Raw genomic sequence first — 20,400 nt, forward strand, 5'->3', positions numbered from 1 at the left:
ACGACGGGTTCAGGCTGTGGCAGGTTCCCCGTTTCATTCCTTTATACTGAAGCAAACAAGCTTGAAGCTGTAGACCTCAAGATGAAAGCGCTTTTTAGCTCTCGTCTTACTTTCGGCAAGGAAGCAAATGAGAACTTATGTTGTTCAAGCTGGCTAACAGCACGTTGAGACGTTTGAGTCGCCACGCACATACAAAGTATACCAAGTTTAGAAACACGGCATAACTCCAATGTCTTTACAGAAATAATCTTGACCAAGTCCAGAGACCTCAATATAAATCTTACCAAAAAAAGCTTCACAAACAAGCATTTTTCAGACCCTCCATGCAGAGACCTGGCGGTACACCAAATGGTTCAGTTAGTTTCCGTACATTGTGAGGCGTGATATGCTCTCTGAAGGTACAATGTATCTTGATTTCACTCACAGGGCTTTCCATTTGACAGTGTCAGGTTGGATGCATCTCACACAGCTGTACGTCAGAATAAAACAATGTTCGGGTCGGTGAAAGCTGATGAAAGGTCATGCAGCTTCATGTCACTGTGATGTAAATGGTGCATGTGTGTGTGTCAGACTCAGACTGAGAGTCAGTCATGAGTGTGCACGTCGGTGGGTGAGATGGTGGTTGGGTTTCAGAGCGGCGTGGGGCGAGGAGAGAGGCGGCGAGACGGGCTCTGATTCCCGTTATCGACTTCAAACCTCCCCTGTGACACCGCAGCAACACGGCGGCTCTGTATTGTACCAAGACCCCGAGAGTCACGTCCACTTTCAGTTGTCGAGGGGACTGTCTGACGCGGCAAAAGGTTTCAGCATTTCATGAATGTGTTTCTGAAGTTGATTCACAGTTTGCTGGAGTCAAAGAGCGTTGTCTTAAAAAGGTATAAATTATATAAATAAATGTATTATCAAAATTAAAAGTACTCATCAGGCCGAACTCCCCCCTTTAGAGTGATATATAACTATGTTAGAAATGCTACATATTTCCGTGTTCAATTTCCGACTCAACACTTGTAGCTTGTTTTACCTTTGTCTTCCGCTCTGTAGGGAAAATAAAAACATGCATAAAACAGCCGAATTGTACCCAAAATTGAAAATATACTGGAAATATCCTCCAGTGCCTCAAAGCAGGTCTACCGGTACTCTATATGAACCCAATAACAAAAGCCTCCTAAAGTCCTGTTTCTAGCAATGGAGGAAAGATGGCAGGTTTTCAATCACACGCGTGCACAGTCTCTGACGAACACGTGTCCCACTGAATTCTGACCTTTATTCACAATTATTCATGTATGAAAGCAATTGTGGGAAATCAAATTCAGGCTATATTTAAGTCTTTAATATTACTGTGAAACAAGCTGCAATATTGCGATGTCTTCTCTGCCATTTCTAAACGTGACACGAGGGAAGTTTAAGGATAGTGGATGACCCATTTAGAGAAACTCGTACGTGCACGGCGTATACTTTAGTATAATCAGCCGATAAAACGTTGATAAAATATAGATGTGCTTCCTCTGTAAACATCTGTGACACACTTCCACACACACCTGTACGTACTGAGAATAGTGAACGTCTCAGCTGATATTATCTTCGGTACAAAGAACATCCACAAAACATTGTTATCACAAACAAAAACATGGGAGTGCGCAGGAGTCGGTATAGAACTTTCCGTTTATTCATTTTCAATTCAGTTCTCCAGAAGACTTCCAACCAAGTCAGCACACACGTTCAGAGGTAACGTGAAATAAACTCAAATGACTTTTAGTGAGAAAGAAAAAAAACAACATAAAAGACAGTAAGATTTCACTATAAATCTTAAGTTATGATAAATAAAAGTCAAAAGAACTGCTAAAGAAATGCCCAAAAGTTAAAAAATGGAATGCGTTTCAGATATTTTGGACAATGCACAGATAGTTGACAATAAAAGACCACAAAAGAACAGGAGTGTGTGTCTGAGTTGGCTGCGTCTTTTTCTAGTACATAAAAAAAAAAGAAACATTTTGAAAACAAAATGAACAGAGCTTGTACAACACTGTGTTTGTACGGCAGATTTGATCCAATTAAGTTATACCGTATTCCTTTTTATCTTTTGAATAAGCCACTTTATTCTAAGAATTGGGACTGACTTTTTAAGACTAAACAAAGTCTAATCTGCAAGTGGCTTTCTTGATACTTTGTCGCCATCTTTAGCCCGTATAGGGGAACTGCAGTAGGACGGCTTGTCCGGGCTTCAGGGTGATTTTGTCCAGGGGGACTCTGGAATCCACCACCATCTCTTCATCAGTGGACAGCTTCACGGTGCCCGTCTCTGGCAGCTCCAGTCCTTCTGCAGGAACAAAAAGGTCACGGTTTAAAAAAAATAAACACCACAACAAATTGCAGTTCATGAGAATTATGTGTGGAGGCGAGGGGGACAAGTCGCGTCTTCACTACATCCGTCCGTCCAACTTGCCTGTGGGCGCCAGTTTGAGTGCGAGCGTCTCGGACGACGATCCGAAGTTCACAGCCGTTATGTATCTCTCGCTCTGGTCCCACACCCGGAGGAAGGAAAGGGACGAGCTGGACGAGGACAAAGAGTAGTAGTCTCCGTGGAGGAGGGATCGCTCTTTTCCTCGCAGGTCGCTGAGGGATCTGAACCACTTCCTCATGGCGACACGCTCCGTACGCGCCGCCTGTAAAGGACAATTGGGGCGGCAATGTTAGAAAATAACGGTTGAAATCAGTATTTTCTCAAAAGACTCTTCTAAAGCAGCAGTCACTGTGGACACGCGCTTACCTCAGAGGTCTCGTTGACAGCGGCTCCTTCCGCTGGTTCCGTCTCCACGTCCCAAATCATCTTAGGAGACTCATCACCCTGATGAGGAAACAAAGCGGTTACGCCCTGCAACAGCCACCGGGTCACCGAAACGTCCTCGCAGTTGTGTAGCTTACGAGTGCCTGAAGGCCGATCTCATCTCCGTAGGTAAACACGGGGGTTCCCGGCATGGTGAACAGCAGCAGCTGGTAGAGGCGCATCAGGCCCGGACTCGTCGCCTGCTCGGACAGCTGCTGTCGCTGGGCGGCGCCCAGACCCCAGGCGAGGCTCATCTGCTGGGAGTGAAGGATGTCCATGGCCTGGATGCGCTCCACACCTGCACGCACAGAAAAAGGAATCTCACGCAGTGCACTACTTTGGACCACCTGTTGACAGCGTCACACACACGGATGGACTATTGTTTGAACGCAGCGGTTGGCTCCGAAAATAGACGTGATGACAAATAAAAACACCGGATAAGCAGGGATTGAAAAGTAAAATATTATGCCACCTTGTTCATAAATATATAGAAGCCTGCCATTAAAAAAAACTGATGGAAACCGTCTGAAGAATGCGCCGAAACCTCAACCTACCTCCTTTTTTGCTGCCAAGTAGATTAGAGAGAACCAGATCCACGCCAGAGTCGTTGACGAGCTGAGACACGGCATCGGCAGACGCGTTTTCAACCACACCCATCAGCAGCCTGAGAGGAAGGGACCGGGGTATTATTACACTGGTGTTGAAAGTAAAAAGTTGTTTTAAGGAACAGCATAGAATTCTGATCAGCATCTCAGATGACCCCCCTCGGATGTTAAAACTAGTTTGTTTTTCTCAATTTGATCGGTTCATTACTCAAACCATCCACCGGGTGTCGCTTCACCATCAGAGCTTGTAAAAGCAGCATCGGCCTGGGGGTCTTATGTCCCCCACCCACCCACAACCCCCACAGCGCTGGAATGCTTTTAATCTTCACCTTTTGTCAAGAAATCTTTGGCAGTTATTTGTCCAGAGATTACATTCCCAACGAGCATTATTTAAAACAAGGAGTGCCCTGGTTACCTCTTCCTGGGGTTTTCAGTGCTGTTGATACGGAGAGCAGACTGTAGCCTGGACCACTCAGGAGAGCTGGTGGCAACAGTGAGGTCAGATACCTTGATGCCATCAACTTTCAAATTCAGCCAATACTCTGCTGCATTCTGGAAGAGAACACAGCTTGATTAGTTTTACTGACTCACTAACACACTTCAAAGTTAGTGAATCAATCAAGGGTCACAGCACATATGAATGTGTGTGTGTGTGTGTGTGTGTGTGTGTGTCCTACCATGACTTTCTCCATCACATCACTGACACCGTCATTGTTGAACCATGGAGAAGCTCCCCGATAGTTTGGAGTCAGGTCGAGAACCACAGAAATACCTAAGAGAAGTAAACAAGAACAGTAAGAAGCAACATCTGGGCTAAAGCGGCCCAAAATAGCAAACATGACATCCTACTTGCAGACTATGAATTGAGAATTTCCCAACATATAATTCATAAAAATACTGGTCTGCGATTTTCCAACAACAACCAAAAAACGTGTTCTTACCCTTCTTGTGGGCCTTTTCCAGCACAGCGACCAAATCCTTCCGCTCCCCGTAGGTCGGGTCAATCACTTGAAGATCCAGGGCTGGCAGTTTGTCTGCCTGGCTGGTGTGCAGGGGCCCGAGAATCAGGCCCTTCACCTTCAACTTGTTGATTTCGTCTAGCTTGGCCTCAACACCTGGAGACACAAGAAGAGAGGGGGGGTGGGGGGGGGTAGCGTTAGCAGGGAAAGACAGTATGCGCGAGAAAGGCCGCAGGGTCAAAAAGAAAGGAGTGTTAAGACAGTCATGGAAGCTGCTCTTTTTTTGCTTTATGTTGACTCAAAGAAAGAGTCTCGCTCTCTCTTTCTCGGTCTCTGTCATGTAAAGTCCGAGCACAAGGAGGTCCGTCATATGAAAACACCACAGAGTCACGTGTGGTTGTTGGAATTCTGCCCGTGGCCTGCTGGAAACCCGAGAGCTCCGGACCAGTTCACTTTAAGAACAGCCTGTCATCAACGATTAGGAGCAAAAAAACTGCTTATAATTGTGTTCGGTGGCATTTGAAAACGATTAACGCCTGAAAGAACTTAGTTAATTATTTTTAATGCTTTAAAAAGGAGTCTTTCTTTTTTTTTTTTTTTTATTATCTGATTCTACGAACAGCCGGAACAAAATGTCCCGGGTTGCACAACCTCACATCTGAGCAGGAGAGATATAAGAGAAATGACTCTTAGACTCTTAGGTCCTTTAGACCTTGAGTCACCAGTCGTCAGCCTCGTCAGCAGTCTGGTATCTGGCCCGCTCAAGTAGGCCACGCAGAACCAAGGAAACCGGAGACCTTGTCACAAGACTTGTCCTGCGTCAGCGAGTTGTGAAGATAGTCCCGCATCCTCATTTTTCTGAGAGTACGGCGGACACCCTCAGCAAAAAAAAAACACACAAAAAAGCAACATTTAAATAGTCTACCTGCAATTCCGCCAGCGAAAGCGTCAACGTCAGAGATCTGGTACAGAGGGCCTTCGTTCCACCAGTTCATCTCGGGGATGGGTTTGCAGCGGGGGGCCTGCACTATGATCGCAATGGCTCCCGCCAGCATGCCCAACCAGCCCAGCCAGAACAGCACCAGCAGCACCCAACGGGTTCGCACCCACCTGGACATGAAAGAAAGGGGTTTTTTTTTTTTAAATGTCACACCAATGTATGGACTGCACATTTTACTTTCTCGCAACTCTCCCTCACCCTGGAGTGCCAGCCACCTTCATCAGCTCCTCTTTGGACAGGCCGGTGAACGTGACCTCGTCCTCCGGGACCTTCTGCTTCACGCTGCCATTTTTCTCCCCCCCCGCGGCCTGGCCATCGGCCGTCATGGGCTGCTTCTCGGGGTCCAGCTCGTTGAGCTCCACGTCCTTCATGTCGATCTCCGTCTCCTTACTCATGGTCTGATGATCGCTTTTGGGGGGGGGGAAATACGCGGTTACATTTTTATCTCGTTTCATTCGGTCACACGTTCAAAGTGGAGAAGAGAGAAACTCTCGAATAATAGTACATCTCACATGCAGCTAAAATCAAATGCGAACGTACACTTTATAAAAGCGCAAATTGCTGAAGCAGAAATTAGCTTTGCTAATTAAATCACCACCAACAGCCGGTTGCTCCAGCTAGCTCATTTTTTCGCGCAAGAAAGGAAAATAAAAAACGCGCTGGGAAGTTACGTCACCTACTTGCACTTATTGTATTATTTTATATACCAAAGCTTCAAAATGGCAGAAAACCCCTTTGGAAATGTTTGTTCGGAGTCGCTTGTTCGACTGTCGGTAGTAAAACTATTAACGAACAACGGAAACAACCTTTCAAAATAAAGCGAAATTATTAAATGTATTAAAAGCGCTATAAAGAAGTCTTTAAAAAAACATCGCCATCCCATTTGGCAACGGTTATCAAAAACAAAATGTATTTATTATTTGATTTCTCTTTATTTCTACAGTTCGTCTATGTGACACGTGTTTAGCCAAAAAAAGGCTCCAAAGACGGTTATGACAATTCAATAATTCCATTTAAAAAAACGAGGCGGCCACTTACTATTTCATACATAACGCAAACACGGGAAGACCGGTTTCATTCAAATGGAACTAAGCCTGTTTGTGAGGTTTTAACGACCAGTTAATTACACGAGGAGTCGAAACACCGGAAGTCTATTTGAGAGTCTTTTAGCTCTCTGACATTAACGAAACGTTTCAAAATTCGTTCCACAAAAGCAAAAACTCTTGCCCAACTCGTGTGACCGAAGGTAAGAGCGGACTGAAGTAACATGCGTTGCTCTGGTTTCATTTATCTTCTAGAATAAAGATGATGAAATTAAGCACATCTCCACGTCATCAGCTAAAGCGCCTCAATGAAGAGTACATACAGTACAGCGTTACAGCCTGTTCTGTGCCCGCAAAACTCTTTCACTCATATACAACATTACTTGTATATATACACAAATATATATTTTAAATTACCTTAAAGTCCGTCCGTGTGATTCTTTTTGTTATTCTATCGTTAATCCTGCGGTCTCTGGTAATCCTGTTGCAGGGCGGCTGCTTTGTATTTGTAGCTCCCCGGTGGCCCCGCCCACTGAGGGACGACTGCTCTCCCCCCTCCTCTCTCTCTCACACACACACACACACACACACACATACACATGCGCAAATTTACACAAACAACTTTATGATTAGGTTTGGTGACGTAAACGTGTCCTGGAGATAATGTAATCAGTTGCATGAGCCACTGAGGACCAACTGACTTATGGGTGGATGGAATCTCATCCCGAGGTCTTTCCTCTTTTGATTAGTTTAGATTGCTACTCTGTTCTTCCATCTCTTTTCAGTTGTACCACACAGATTCTGCTCACTCAGTGAGTAATCTATTCGGCCTGATATCATCCTGCTCTTATTATAGAGCTAAACAATACAACGAGGAAGTAACATCCCGTCTACACTGAATTTGCATTGCCTTCCAATTTTTTTAATTGTTATGTGGAAAGTCTTTACATCATACGTAGACTGGATTGGTCTGCATTAGCAGGCGGTTAATTAGGAGTACTTGATTTAACCTATTTGTCTCACCAGGTCCAGATAGACCCATCTTCCTACTTATTACCATTAAATAGCCTACAACAACACATTCAAATAAACAAAAGCAGACAAAACAACTAAAGTCCTTTCTGTTAGTGGTTCCTAAAATAGCTCATTCAAAAATGTCTGGCTCTTGTTGACATGCCTGATTATTTCACTTTGTTGCCGTCACTGTTTGCGCTTCCTGAGACCTTTCCAGGTTGTTGAACAGCAGACTTCTAGGAAAAGTATCTATAACTCTTGTGTACATGCCTCGCCATGGTGTGCTGGAAATGGCATGTTTAATTATGAGAGAGCACATGTTCAGCACACTACCGACACGTGTTCCTAGTGCTTATGTTCCTATGAAGTCCAGTTGTGAGTAAACACATTTATGTGTTGTGTCCCTGCATAAGCAATTTCCTCTTGTGAAAACTGCATGTTTGCTTGTGTGTGCGTGTGTGTTCTTATTGGAGTGATTGATCAGACAGAAGAATAAGTACACTGCATTCTAGTCTGTGGACAATTATCAAATTAGATTCAAATAAACTATTGGTTTTACAGGAATGATGCTACTGAGGTCGTCCAGGTTTATTCTCAAACACCTGTTCCACATCATCACCTTTCTAAATGCAGGCATTTCTATATTTGGGCCAGAATCTTATTCAGAGGGGGGAGGGCTAAATTCGGGTCAAAAACCTGTGCGTGAAAGCTTTATCTTTTTGCCATTACACAGAAGCTCTCTCCTCAAACAAACTCAAACACATGCCATCTGTTTCTGTTTTTAGCTCGGCCTGCAGAGCATGTGTGCTTGGCGGAGTCTGGCTGTAACCAATGTGGACACGGCGTGCTGTTGATCCGGGGAGGCTGGTGGACGGACGTGCAGGGAACCAACAGTAAAGAGACTCCCTCCTTTTCTACGTCACTGGTCGTCTCTTTTTCCTCATGACTTTTCTGCTTTGGTAGACTAAAGACAATCACGGGAACAGGGTGTGTGTGTGGGAGGGGAGGTGGGGGGGACATAGCAGTGGCTATACATGGCTCAGAGGAGAGGAGGGACCAGAGCATAGAGGACGAAGGGCAGAGGATGTGAAAACATGTTTATGAGTCGGGGGCCGTCGCAAAACTCGGAACACAGTTTGGAACCCGAACCCGGCCGCAGTTATTCAAGGAAATAAACTTTAAGCTATGTGGCAAATCCTTTCCTTAGGTCTTTGCCCACATGCTGTCTGAGTCCTGTTGCCACATCGCCGAGAACCAGAACTAACAGGAAAGAAATCTATTCACAAGCTTTACAAAGGGAGGGGGAGCGGGGGGTAGTTTCTGCATAGTTGTGTTGCCTTCAGGGGGTTACTGTGCATTGCACTCGGTTTAAGGTCACGGTTTCAGAAAGACGCGACGAGTTATGTCAGATATCAGTTATGTGGTTGTTCACAAGTAGGTTGGGTAAGTGAGAGGAAATGGTCATTGTGTAAAGTATTAAAAGTGGAATTTGACCAAATGCTTCACGCAACCCAACACACATTTTTGGGGTACGCTTCAGATGGATGGATTCAGAGCATTACGACAACCTTGTGGGGATTGACATGGTTGGTAAAAACAGACTCTGTGTCCCTGTTTTGTTCTGTAACAAGTGGTCAGGCTGCAGTACTAGAGGTACACACACACACGCTTACACACACAAATACACACACAGGGCCTCACTATAAATCCCCTCTGATCCCTCTGAGAGAGTTTATTTTGCAAGACAGCGTGAGTTTGGAGGAAAAAAACCCCACTGCAAAGCAGACCTGGCCCAGTTTAAACCAGTTTGGCTGTCCAGTGCTTTCATGTCATTGTCTCAGGCAACGTTTCAGTCCTGAACAGTTCAGGAGAAGTTTAGAGATCGCTGTCGCACTGATATTTATTGAATCAGTTAAAATTGTTGGTTGAAACGCGCACATATTCAGTCCTGTCGGATGTGCTTTACGGGGTTTTGTCGTGTAATGTCTTTGCCGCCGTGTTTTGTTTCACTGATATCATTGTACAGCAGTTGTACATTAAAGGAATCACACACACACGCACACACAGTGTCTCGTTTGAACATTTCAATAACTTGTTCTGCATCCGATCTCCCCGTTGGCCTCTCTGTCTGTAGTATCGTCCCTCCTGTTCGTTTTTGCTTCTTTGTTCCCCATGTGTGGCCTAGTTTACTCTCGCAGACAAAGCGCAGGCTGTTCAACGTGGAAAGGCTTCCTCCCTTACACTCATGAACGGAGAGCTAAAATGAACAGAGCGGACTCTAATTAGTTTACATTTGTACGTTCAACACATGGCATACATATAAAGGAGAATAAACCAGGGCGCCATGTTCATTTTTCAAATAACACTCTTTCCAAGCGGCGTAGCAAATTAACACATTTTTCTGAAGCCGCGCCCCCGACGTTTGTCTCGTTTCAGCATATTATAATTACCATGCATTTCACGTGTCTCTCGCTCTCCTAGTACCACATTCGTCTTGTTATTCACGCTCTCCATTCTCGTGTCCTGTGCGCTTGGCCCGCTCTCTGCTACGGCTTTTTCTCTCGTCTCCCCGACTCTCCCTCCACCGCCAACTCTTTCAGGCGGGAACACAATGGCTGAACGTTATGTAAGAACGCACCTCTATGTGAGAAGAATGAGAATGAACAGTTCGGCTCACTGATGCAATGCTGCTTACGGCCTGACAGCTGCTGGGCCCATAACTCGCAGGTCGATGGACATAAAACTATTTGAACGATAAGCTCTTGTCAATGTCACGCTAGCGCCGATTGTACATAAAATGCACATAACATCATATCACCCATATAGTAACCTAAAATGTGTCTACATCTGTGTGTGTGGGTACTTCAGACTGGTATTTACTGTAAATATAAGTGAAAAACGAGGAACCACTTTAGAATACTGTGTATTATTTCATTGTAATCTAATCATTTAACCCTTTTAACACCTCAATGTTAAGTTATTTGTGAATTCTTTGTGAATTATATTTAGTATTGTTAATCTAAAGGCCTACATTAAGGCATAAATTAATGTACTTTGAAATAGTACTTCAGAACACTAGTGGAGTGAAAGTAGTTGCACCACATGTAGATAAAAACCATATAACCTGAACACACATTAACCACAACACTACTGAGCGTGTCACTTTTTTGCCGGCAAAGCCAAACCAGCCGTATTGAGGTTATCGCAAATCAAACATTTACCTCATGTGTGTGTGTTACACGTGTTACCATCAATTTAACAGGCAATCACCGGAAAACCGAGCAGAAGCAGTGACCTTTGTAGGCGTCTGTAAGGTACAAACTCTCACTCAGGCTATTTCTCGTTTACGGCCTCAAGACGCTTTAACAACATAACATAGAGCATTGATAAGAGGATCTTCTGAAAGGTTAAGCCATTTTAATACCCTAAATGGCCGGTGAAATCATGAAAAATAAATAGTGTTAAGTCTTCTGATCTCGAAGCGATTGTCTAATGGGAAAGCTGCACTAAATACAGCTTGGAATAGGTTTGTTGAATGCACAGCTGGAACCTTTCTCAGCATTACAGCATTGTCTGTGGTCGCTCTCTTTGTTGTATTGTCTCCAACAGGGTAAGGCTGAGACCATTGTGTTTGTTTCTTAAATAAGCATCTTTGACCCGAGGACAATATGAAAAGAGATTTATATCAGAAAGGTATCATCAAACAAAATGAATTTAAAATGTATTTACACGGAACCTAACGGTAAATACATTTTAAATTAGTTCTTCAGATTCATAACGTTTAGTCTGCTAGAGTCTAGCAGACAAAACATTAGTGCCCCCTGCAGTATTTCAATGATTCTTACATTGATAATAAAGGTTTAAGTGCAGACAGCACTGATGATGATAGATTGCTATACATTTTACACAGTTTGATCACTCTCGACTTCCATTACAATAAAGCATAATCTTATATTACACACCATCAGGATGTAATTGATGGGGTAGCCTCAACTCTCTGTACCAAAACAATTCCATCTTGCCTTTCACAAGCATGTTGAGGTCGTATCCATTCATTTCTGAAATATTTCAATTGGGTTCTCATATCTCTTAATTGATTACAACCGGAAATGAAATGTGTCAGGTTGCAATGCTTATTAGTACACTTTGTGAAAAAGCTATCAAAATATTATATTAAATATGAAATACAATTGGTTTATATTTGTTTTTAGTGTTTAGCTTTCTTTTTCATATTAATAAATTATATTATTATTATTATTATTATGACTATGACTATGGTTTGAAAGGCATACTCCTAATTCCAAAAACACTTGAATTTCAAGAACACAACACAACAAAAAAGAAAATATATTCAAGTCCGATGCTACTCTGACGATTTCCAAAATGGAAATAATTGTATGTACACCCAAACATGTTCTTCTACTATCATAGTAACGAGGGATAAATGCAAAAAAAAAAATATATATATATAAGTTGAACATGACGCAAAACGACGTAATCACGCATTTATATACGTCACTAACCCGGAAGTGAGCGCAGGGGCGGGACCGAAGGATCACAACAGAGCAGCTACACCATTTCCAGTTGTGTTTTACGCCTCTGAAACACGCTCTTCTTCTCTTTCACCGCCGACAACGGACATGTCACGAAAACCCAAAGATGAATACTACCGTTTTTTCACCGTCACTGACCCACGCACACACGAGAAGGGACACACCGAGTACAAAGTGACAGCAAGGGTCGGTGTACACTCTTTCACTCTCTTTAGCTAACCTTACAATACCAGCCGGCGACCTATGTGGTCACTTAATTTATGATTTTAATATCAACCACCTGTTAATTCTGGCTAATTCTCGTGTGCTCTCCTACTGCACACACACGCACATCGTTTGGTGTGTTGTGCTCTTCAGTCAGACTTTGTGTTGTTATTCGGTTATGACACAATAAAGCCAGTGATATGTGTAGCGTTTGCATTCAAACACAGAAACAAAAGGCACACGGAGAAGAACACACTAAGCCTTTCATTTGAGGCACTCATGTGGGAGCTTGTGACTCGGTTCGTGTGTTGCGCGCCCCCCAATGACCACACTCACGCTCTGACGCGCATGCGCATGAAATCAATATAAAGATTATATCTTTATTACCCCGCCTTCTATTTATACACAAAATATCACCTCGCTTTGTAATTTATACACATACCTACTCACACAGAACAACTGATCCATGACTCGTTGTAAATATTTGAGCCCTTGGTCTGCAGATGAATAATTTTGCACTTAATTCGCATCGATTTAAAAGCGTATTACCCCCCCTTCGTTTTTAACAGACTTTCAAAAAGCTAGCGTGCCACTTCATGTTAAACATGTAATGTTACTTCATCTATAACAACGTGTCCTGTGTGGTGCGCAGTTTGTGTCCAAGCGCCATCCAGAAGATGTGAAGGAGGTGGTCGTGTGGAGGAGGTTCTCGGAGCTGAAGAAGCTCCATGGGGAGTTGGCCTACACTCACAGGAACCTGTTCAGAAGAGAGGAGGAGTTTCCACCTTTTCCCCGCGCACAAGTATTCGGTACGGAGCGTAAAAATGGCGATACGTGGCAGCGCTAAGACTAACCGGGTCGTCTGGTTTGCTGCAGGAGCTTCACAAATATCTGAAATAATTACTTAGGTACGTTTTCACGTCAGAGGTAATAATTTAACCCAACTGGCGTTTTCTTAGGCTGCATTTGTAGCTTTCCTGAGCAATTATTCGCCATTCGTTTCTGGGTGGAAAGGACTTTTGTCATGAGTCTTGTGACAGTTCCCCTTGGCCTATTACCTCTTTTTTTGGCGGTTACAGACTCACAACTGGAAAAGGTAGCAACACAGTTGAGTCGAATGCCAAACTGTGGTTCCAAAGCCCTTTGCACATTCTCACTTGATGGGAGACTTCCCTAAAAATACAGCAAACTACAGCAAGACAGATTACAGTACATTTGATCAAGCGCATCTACAAAGTCTCCCCGAAAAAGAAACATTGCGAGATCAAGCGGTTTATCTTCCATCTGTTGTGATTGTTGTCCTATCGTCCTCATCCACAATGTCGTTGTTAAATCTCCTGCCTCCGTTCTCAGGGCGGTTTGATGAGGCCGTGATCGAAGAGAGAAGGAATGCCACCGAGGCCATGCTTCTGTTTGCTACCAGCATCCCTGCACTCTACAACAGTCCACAGCTCAAGGACTTCTTCAGAGTGAGACTCGCTCACACACACGCACACACATGTGTATAGGAAGTGAACCAAATATATAATGCAACAGAAAACACGAGAGCCAGACCACAAGTCACAGCGCCACTGGATCCTTTTTCATGTGGCCTCCGTCCACCCACGTCTCTGGCTCTCTTCATGCCTCCTCCACGTTTCTCCTCTCTTTCTTCCCTCCCGTTGTCAGGGTGGCGAGGTGACAAGGCCTCTGGATGCCGCCCCTCTGTCCTCTGCCGGGCCCCTGCCGCCCCCTCTTATCCCCCTCCCCAAGAGGAGGGGCTCGGACTGCGAACCAGCAGAGGAGGAGGAGGGGAGGGAAGCTCCCACCTTACCCCAGGACCTGGGCACCAACCTGGGCTTAGATGTGGGAGAAGCGGAGGTGGCGGCTGAGGCTTACAGCGAGGTGGGAGGCTCTCCGAGAGAAGAAGAAGAAGAAGAAGAAGAGGAGCCGAGCGATACAGAGCTGGACGACGGAAGTGCGGAGGGAGCAATAAAATAAACAGCCCATTTTTAACGATGACCGGTGCTTTTATCTCTTTAATAATCTTGTTCTGTTCTTTTGGTCCACGTTTACCACCTCCAGTTCCGTCTCCCGACCAGCGCGCAGCCTTAAACCTCCAATCACAAGAAGAATTTGATTCACTGTTTGACTCTGTGGCCGAAGAGCTCGTCCCATTGCCAAAAGAGGAAGGTCCACCTCCTCTGACAGACAATGACTTGGCTGTCTTTGATCCCTGCTATAAACAAGGTGAAATTCATGTGGACGGGAACGCATATTAGAATGTAATATACCGTGACTTCAAAAACCATCATTTTCATTTCATTTTCTTAACTAAATAATTTTTTATATGTTGTTTCCCGTTTATTTGCTTAAAAAATATCCCTGACCAGTGAGTTTTCAGGTAGTGAGAGTGGTTTTAAAACTGCTGTCGTCAATGTTCTCCTTTCCGTGCTGGTAAATAACCTGTCACCCCCGCCCCCCCCTTCTATTTCAGATAAATCCAGTTTGTCCGGTGACCACTCAGAGTTGTTCTCACTGCCGCCTAGCAGTCTGGACGGAGAGGACGTTGCTTACTTAAACCGAGCATCCACCGAGCTGACCGCTGCGATGGAGAAGGAGAAGGAGGGAGAGTTTAGTTCAGCCATTCGTGGGTACAGGACGGCGGTGGACATCCTGATCACTGGAGTCCAGGGTGAGGAGATAGGTCGGTGCTAAAGTTTTCAGGTCAGCAGCGGCCCAGTATGGGTCTATATGTTGATGAAAGCTGACCAGAAGGAAAAGGGAAAACACACACTCACACACAATCAATTGAAGAAGAGTGACTGTGGACCTTCTGGTGTGCTGTTACAACAGACTCAGTCATGCACGGGTCGAAAGGAGCTCCACGGGCTGAAATACGGATGCGTGTACCATGCTAACATGTGACAGCCCTCTAATGGGTAATCTATGGTTACTTTGTGCCTTCCCAGTGTCCCACATCTATTTTTGGCTTGTGGAAACATTGACCCACCTTCCCCAATGAATTATCTGACACTGAAGTACAGCAATGAGGTGCTGTTTTTAGGCTCAATTCCCACTACTGTCAGTGGACATTATCTGTGCAAACGGGTTTGTTTGTTTTTCAGCACTGTTGTTTACATTTTTTGATAATTACATGTTTAAAAAAACTGAACAGTACACTGATGTCATTAGACAATAATAATGAAAAATAATTTTGTCTTCCTCTCTGTCCATCTGTCCAGGAGACCAAGACCCGGTACGCAGGGAGTCTGTGATGAGAAGGACAGCCCAATATTTAAAGCACACTGAGATGTTGGTGGACAGGCACTCCTCGCCCACGCACACTCACACGCCCACACAGACACATGCACAGGACCCGTAGAGGCACACTTGTGTGTGCACTGTATACACACACACAAGGACAGCTGAATGACAAAGAAGCTCAGGGGTTGTGACATACGAACGCACACACACACACACACACACACACACACACACTCCTGAGGTACGCACTACACAGCTCACTGCTACAGTAAAAATGTGTAATTAGCTAAATCTAAAATAATTCTAACGGATGAATAATCCTTCCACTCTTTCTCTTGTCTGATTTTTACCCTCGTTTTATAATGTTATCTTGTTAAATACAGTTTGCCTTTTTCAAAAAAAATGCTATGATTAATAAAAATTGATTGAATTAAAGTCTGTAAGATATGTTTTCTTGAGGGACGGGCAGTTTGCTGCAGGACTCTTGGATCATAAAATCAGGTGGTTAATATAATAGTCACACGGCCGGGATATTTAAGTCTCACCACAACCGTCAAATCAGGATCAACTGATTTGTTTCATGATGAATGGTGGAACTTCTGTTTACGATTGGCTAGACGTTTCCTGTTGGATATGCTTGTGAGTCCTTCTTAGCAACAACTATACGACACACTACAACGATGTATCTTCATTTTTTTCTAGTCGTATTTCAAATAGTTCTCTGTAATTCTGTGGTTAATTCTGTGCCGGTGGCGGGTAGGAAAGGCTCGCAGTAGCGTGGCCGTACCTCCGAGGGTCGCTGTGGAACGCGAGGTCGCATCCATCACACTCCTGGTTCCACGGCCCGACGGCAGCTGCATCTCACATCGGATCTCTCTCAGCAGAGCAGTTTCCGCAGCAAAGCAGCTGTAGAGCTTAGCGCTCACTATAACGACCTGTCGGGCTGCTGATAATACAGATATCAGATGCTACTAATTGTGTGTGTGTGTGTTTTTTATTCTTCATGTTACACAACCCTAAATGTGCTGCAGCAAAGTGCAGAAAGAAAGCCCTCCAGTGCTTTTAAGTGGACTGTTGGATAGGTGGTGTGGATATTACTCATAACATCACAAACGTCTCTGTCAGAGCTGCTGTAACTGATGTCACTTATTATATTTTGTTGCACCTGTCCTTTATTTCCCCCGATTCCCTGTCACTTTATTTTTCCTCCTCCCATGTCCCAATTTTAAAGACCGGTCAAGATACATTTGTGCGGTAATTGTTTTATTTTCATGATATACCTCATATGTCTTATCCACAATAGACCATTTAGGTGTTTTGTATTTCTGCCGGAGTTTCAACGTGCTCTTTTAAATGAAATCCTCCAGAATAAAATGAGCCTCCTTTGAAAGTTTGGTACTTTGAACTTTCTGAGCAACGGAGGAAAGGGGTTGAGGGGAGAGGGAGTGGGACGTAAAGGGGGGAGATCAGTGTCATGCAGCAGAATCCCTTCTCTGGAGAGGAAAGAGAGAGCGATGGAGCCCAACAGATGGAGAGGCGACAATAAAAGGCAGGCCGGCGTGAGGAAAAGGCTCCCCTTCCTACCACCCGATGAGAGAAAGAGGGGTGGCGGTAACAGAGATAACAGAGAGGACGGAGGACAGGGAAAAAAGAGGGGGACGTGATTAGAGGATAAGCACAGATCATCCCTCCATTGTTGGAGGGATGGAAAAACCGACCCTCCCTCTTCCCCTATTCTCATCCTGCCGTACCTCCTTTTTTTCTCTCTCGCATGCTTTGTTTTGAACATTGTGGGGAGCTTGAAGAGGATGGAGGGATGGCAGAGAAAAGCGAGAGATAACATTGCTCCATCCTGTTATACACCCCTCTTTTCCTCTCATCTCTCCACCTCTCTACCTTTCCCTCCATCTCTCCCGCTTTCTAGTGCTGCACCTGTGAAAAGCAGAGGATGTGAGATAGAGAGGAAGATGGAGAGACAAAGAGGGAGGGATGAAATCTGGTGGAGGGTGTGTGTGTGTGTGTGTCTGTGTGTGTGTGTGTGCGTGTGCAGGGGGTAGAGCCTCGCAGCATTAGCATGCTGAGAGTGTCAGCACTCTCCTCTTTTTTTCTCTCCCTCCATCCCCATCCCTCTTTCCATCCCTCTCTCTGTCTCTTTCTCCTCACTGGTCACTGCAATTATACCATCAAAACACTCCAGCCTGAGAGCATAATAGCTTCCCCCTGTGTGTGTGTGTGTGTGTGTGTGTGTGTGTGTGTGTGTGTGTGTTTGATCGAACGAGCGAATGTGTGTGTTGTCATGAGAGATCAAAAGAAAGAGTTGTGTGTGTGTGTGCATAATTTAGTGCCATGCATGGTGCATTACATGTGCATGTATGACAAGCAGGGCAGCTGTTGGTGTGTGTATGCCAAAAACGGGCTTTGCAGCCTGTGTGGGTGCAAGAGTGTGTGTGTGTGTGTGTGTTAGTATCTATTGAGTCCTACTGGCTAGAAAAACTGCTTCTCCAACCTCTGACCAAACACACTCTTAAAACGCATGCTAAGAGATCCACTTTACATGCGTGTGTCTAGTGAGTTTCTATTTTCACACACGCATACAACCACACACGCACTAATGGACACAGGCGTACATTCATGGCTTTGAGACACAGACCGTTATGACCTACATGCCCAGTGGGTCATCATTAAGCCAAACAGCACACTCTGACACCTTCGGCTGTCCACACACAGACACACACACACACACACACACACAGACACACACACACTCAGTTCTACTCTCTCCCTGTTTTTGTTTTTGTTCCCTCAACTTCCTCTATCCCTCCCTCCCGTTCCGCCCCCACCGTCTATTCCCTTTTCTCTCATTCTCTAACATGCACACACACACACACACACACACACACACACACACACACACACACACACACACACACACACACACACACACACGCACACGCACAAACACACACACACACACTATCCCCCCTCTATGAGCTTGTTATGCCTCTCTGTCCGTTCGTTTCTCTGTGTCACCTTGCCCTGAGCTATTTGAGTACACTTCTGTCTCTCGCACTCTCCCACACACACACACACACACACACACACACACACACACACCAACACGTTCTCTGCCTGTCCGTCCGTCCGTCCCCCCTGTGCTCCTTTACAACCTGACCTTCTTTCCGGTACTGTAAGCCGTGACGTTTGTCATGCAGGTCTCACAGTGTCTTGTGCCTTGTTATATGGGGCCTGTTGTGGGTTAAAACTTACAGAACAAAGCCAACAAATAATGATGTCATCACTCATCAGGGTTATTCTGAGGGGCGAGAAGTGTGCGTCGGGTTGCATTGTGGGAAATGTAGGATCCAATGTTTTTTGACGCATGGGGACTGAATCAGGGACTGAAAGTGAGAATATCTGAAACATGATCAAACGATTATATCTAAAAGGACACGAGGGAGATTACCATATATTTATGGGTTCAAATGTAGATGAGCCCCCACGATAGAGCGTTTTCAGTTGCATGGGAATGTCATTTAGTAGGAGACAGTTGAGACCTGAGCGTAACTGTACAGAGCTGGAGATCATTCCGTGTGGGTTTGACCCCTTTCCCATCTCACTGGGTCATTTGACCCAGCGGTCATATGAATGTATTGATTGATGCAGCTTTAATTAGGCCTCCACACCTCCCACACTCCCTCGCCTTGTGGTGGGGCTCTGACTTGTTCATTGCTTCCTCGTTATTATACCCCCCCCCTCCCCAGTTCATGCTTCTGTCCGCTCCCCGCTTTTTCGATCACCACCCCCCCCCATTCATTCCCCCTCCCTCTCACCCTATTGCTCTCTCTCTCCCTGTACAGAAATCAATGAACATACACTTTATGCCGTCTATTGATCCTTTCACATCTACCCCCCCTCCCCCCCTTCCTACTGTTCTTGCCCTCTCTCGGCTTTCCTCCCCAACCCTTTTCTTCCCTTTGAATTCATAATTTCTCTCTCTCTCTCTCTCTCTCTCTCTCTCTCTCTCTCTCTCTCTCTCTCTCTCTCTCTGTCCATGTCAGTCCCTTTCTCTTTATGTCTCTCGCTCTGGGACGTCCTATTTATATGGCTGGCACCTTCATGCTTGCACTGAAGTGTGTGTGTGTGTGTGTGTGTGTGTGTGTGTGTGTGTGTGTGTGTGTGTGTGTGTGTGTGTGTGAGAGGGTTTGATGTTGGTCTAAGTGGTTAACATAATGTGAGCCCTCAGAGAGATGACGCGATCACACTCACTCACTCACTGACACACACACACACACACACACACACACACGCACAATTCTAGGATTTTTGGGAGGCTTTTCTGTGAACAATTAGTCCTTTTCAGTATTCTGCGGCCTGTGCAGAAGATCCGTGTATTATCTACCAATTGTATTCTCCCGGTGTGCCACTCCGTCCAGCGCACACACACACACACACACACACACACACTTCTGCCTCCTAGAATGACAAAACCCTGGTATTATCTTTTATTATTTATTATTGCAGGTGGAGCCGTGCACGATTCCACGACCTCGCCGTCTCTCGGCCCTTCTCCCCCTGAATGTGTTTTATTTATTCAGAGCGAACTCACTTTCTCTCCTCTCCTCTGCGTGTTTATTCAGACGGCTCTCCCTCTTTCTCTCTCCGTCTCCACACCGCACCCGCGTGTCCAGCTTTTGTTACCAGCCTCGTTTCCATAACAACTGCGACCTTTCAGTCGGCGCCCGACCATATTTAATCAGAAGTAGAAAAAGACAGAAATGGGATGAAACGGACAGAGAAGTGAGAGTCGGAATGTTTTTTTTTTGGGGGGGGGGGTGAATATATTGTTCTCAAAACGAGATAACGACAGCACCGGTCTCAGTTTGGAGGCTTGGATAACATTGTCAGCAACAGGTAGATTACTGTCCAAGGTCAGGCATCTGCATTGATGTTCT

The 20,400-nt window shown here is 45.0% G+C and overlaps 2 protein-coding genes across 2 annotated transcripts; one reads left to right on the top strand and one right to left on the bottom strand.

Moving 5' to 3' along the window:
• Positions 1-1,644: 1,644 nt before the first annotated feature.
• Positions 1,645-7,012, bottom strand: slc3a2a (solute carrier family 3 member 2a). Its single transcript, XM_040181960.2, has 11 exons — positions 6,849-7,012; positions 5,587-5,796; positions 5,314-5,498; positions 4,371-4,544; positions 4,107-4,201; positions 3,845-3,981; positions 3,379-3,488; positions 2,923-3,122; positions 2,768-2,845; positions 2,444-2,663; positions 1,645-2,317 (listed from the first exon to the last, which is right to left on the bottom strand). The coding sequence occupies exons 2-11, from the start codon at positions 5,781-5,783 to the stop codon at positions 2,178-2,180; spliced, it is 1,536 nt and encodes a 511-aa protein (XP_040037894.2). The 5' UTR covers positions 5,784-5,796; positions 6,849-7,012; the 3' UTR covers positions 1,645-2,177.
• Positions 7,013-11,951: 4,939 nt separating this feature from the next.
• On the top strand, positions 11,952-15,883 carry snx15 (sorting nexin 15). The gene is made up of 7 exons (XM_040182737.2): positions 11,952-12,184; positions 12,855-13,011; positions 13,556-13,671; positions 13,871-14,159; positions 14,267-14,431; positions 14,679-14,876; positions 15,427-15,883. Exons 1-7 carry the CDS (start codon positions 12,086-12,088, stop codon positions 15,564-15,566), a joined length of 1,164 nt encoding a protein of 387 aa, XP_040038671.2. The 5' UTR covers positions 11,952-12,085; the 3' UTR covers positions 15,567-15,883.
• Positions 15,884-20,400: the final 4,517 nt, after the last annotated feature.

The sequence above is a fragment of the Gasterosteus aculeatus genome, chromosome 7 (assembly GCF_964276395.1).
Source record: "Gasterosteus aculeatus chromosome 7, fGasAcu3.hap1.1, whole genome shotgun sequence".
NCBI lineage: Eukaryota > Metazoa > Chordata > Actinopteri > Perciformes > Gasterosteidae > Gasterosteus > Gasterosteus aculeatus.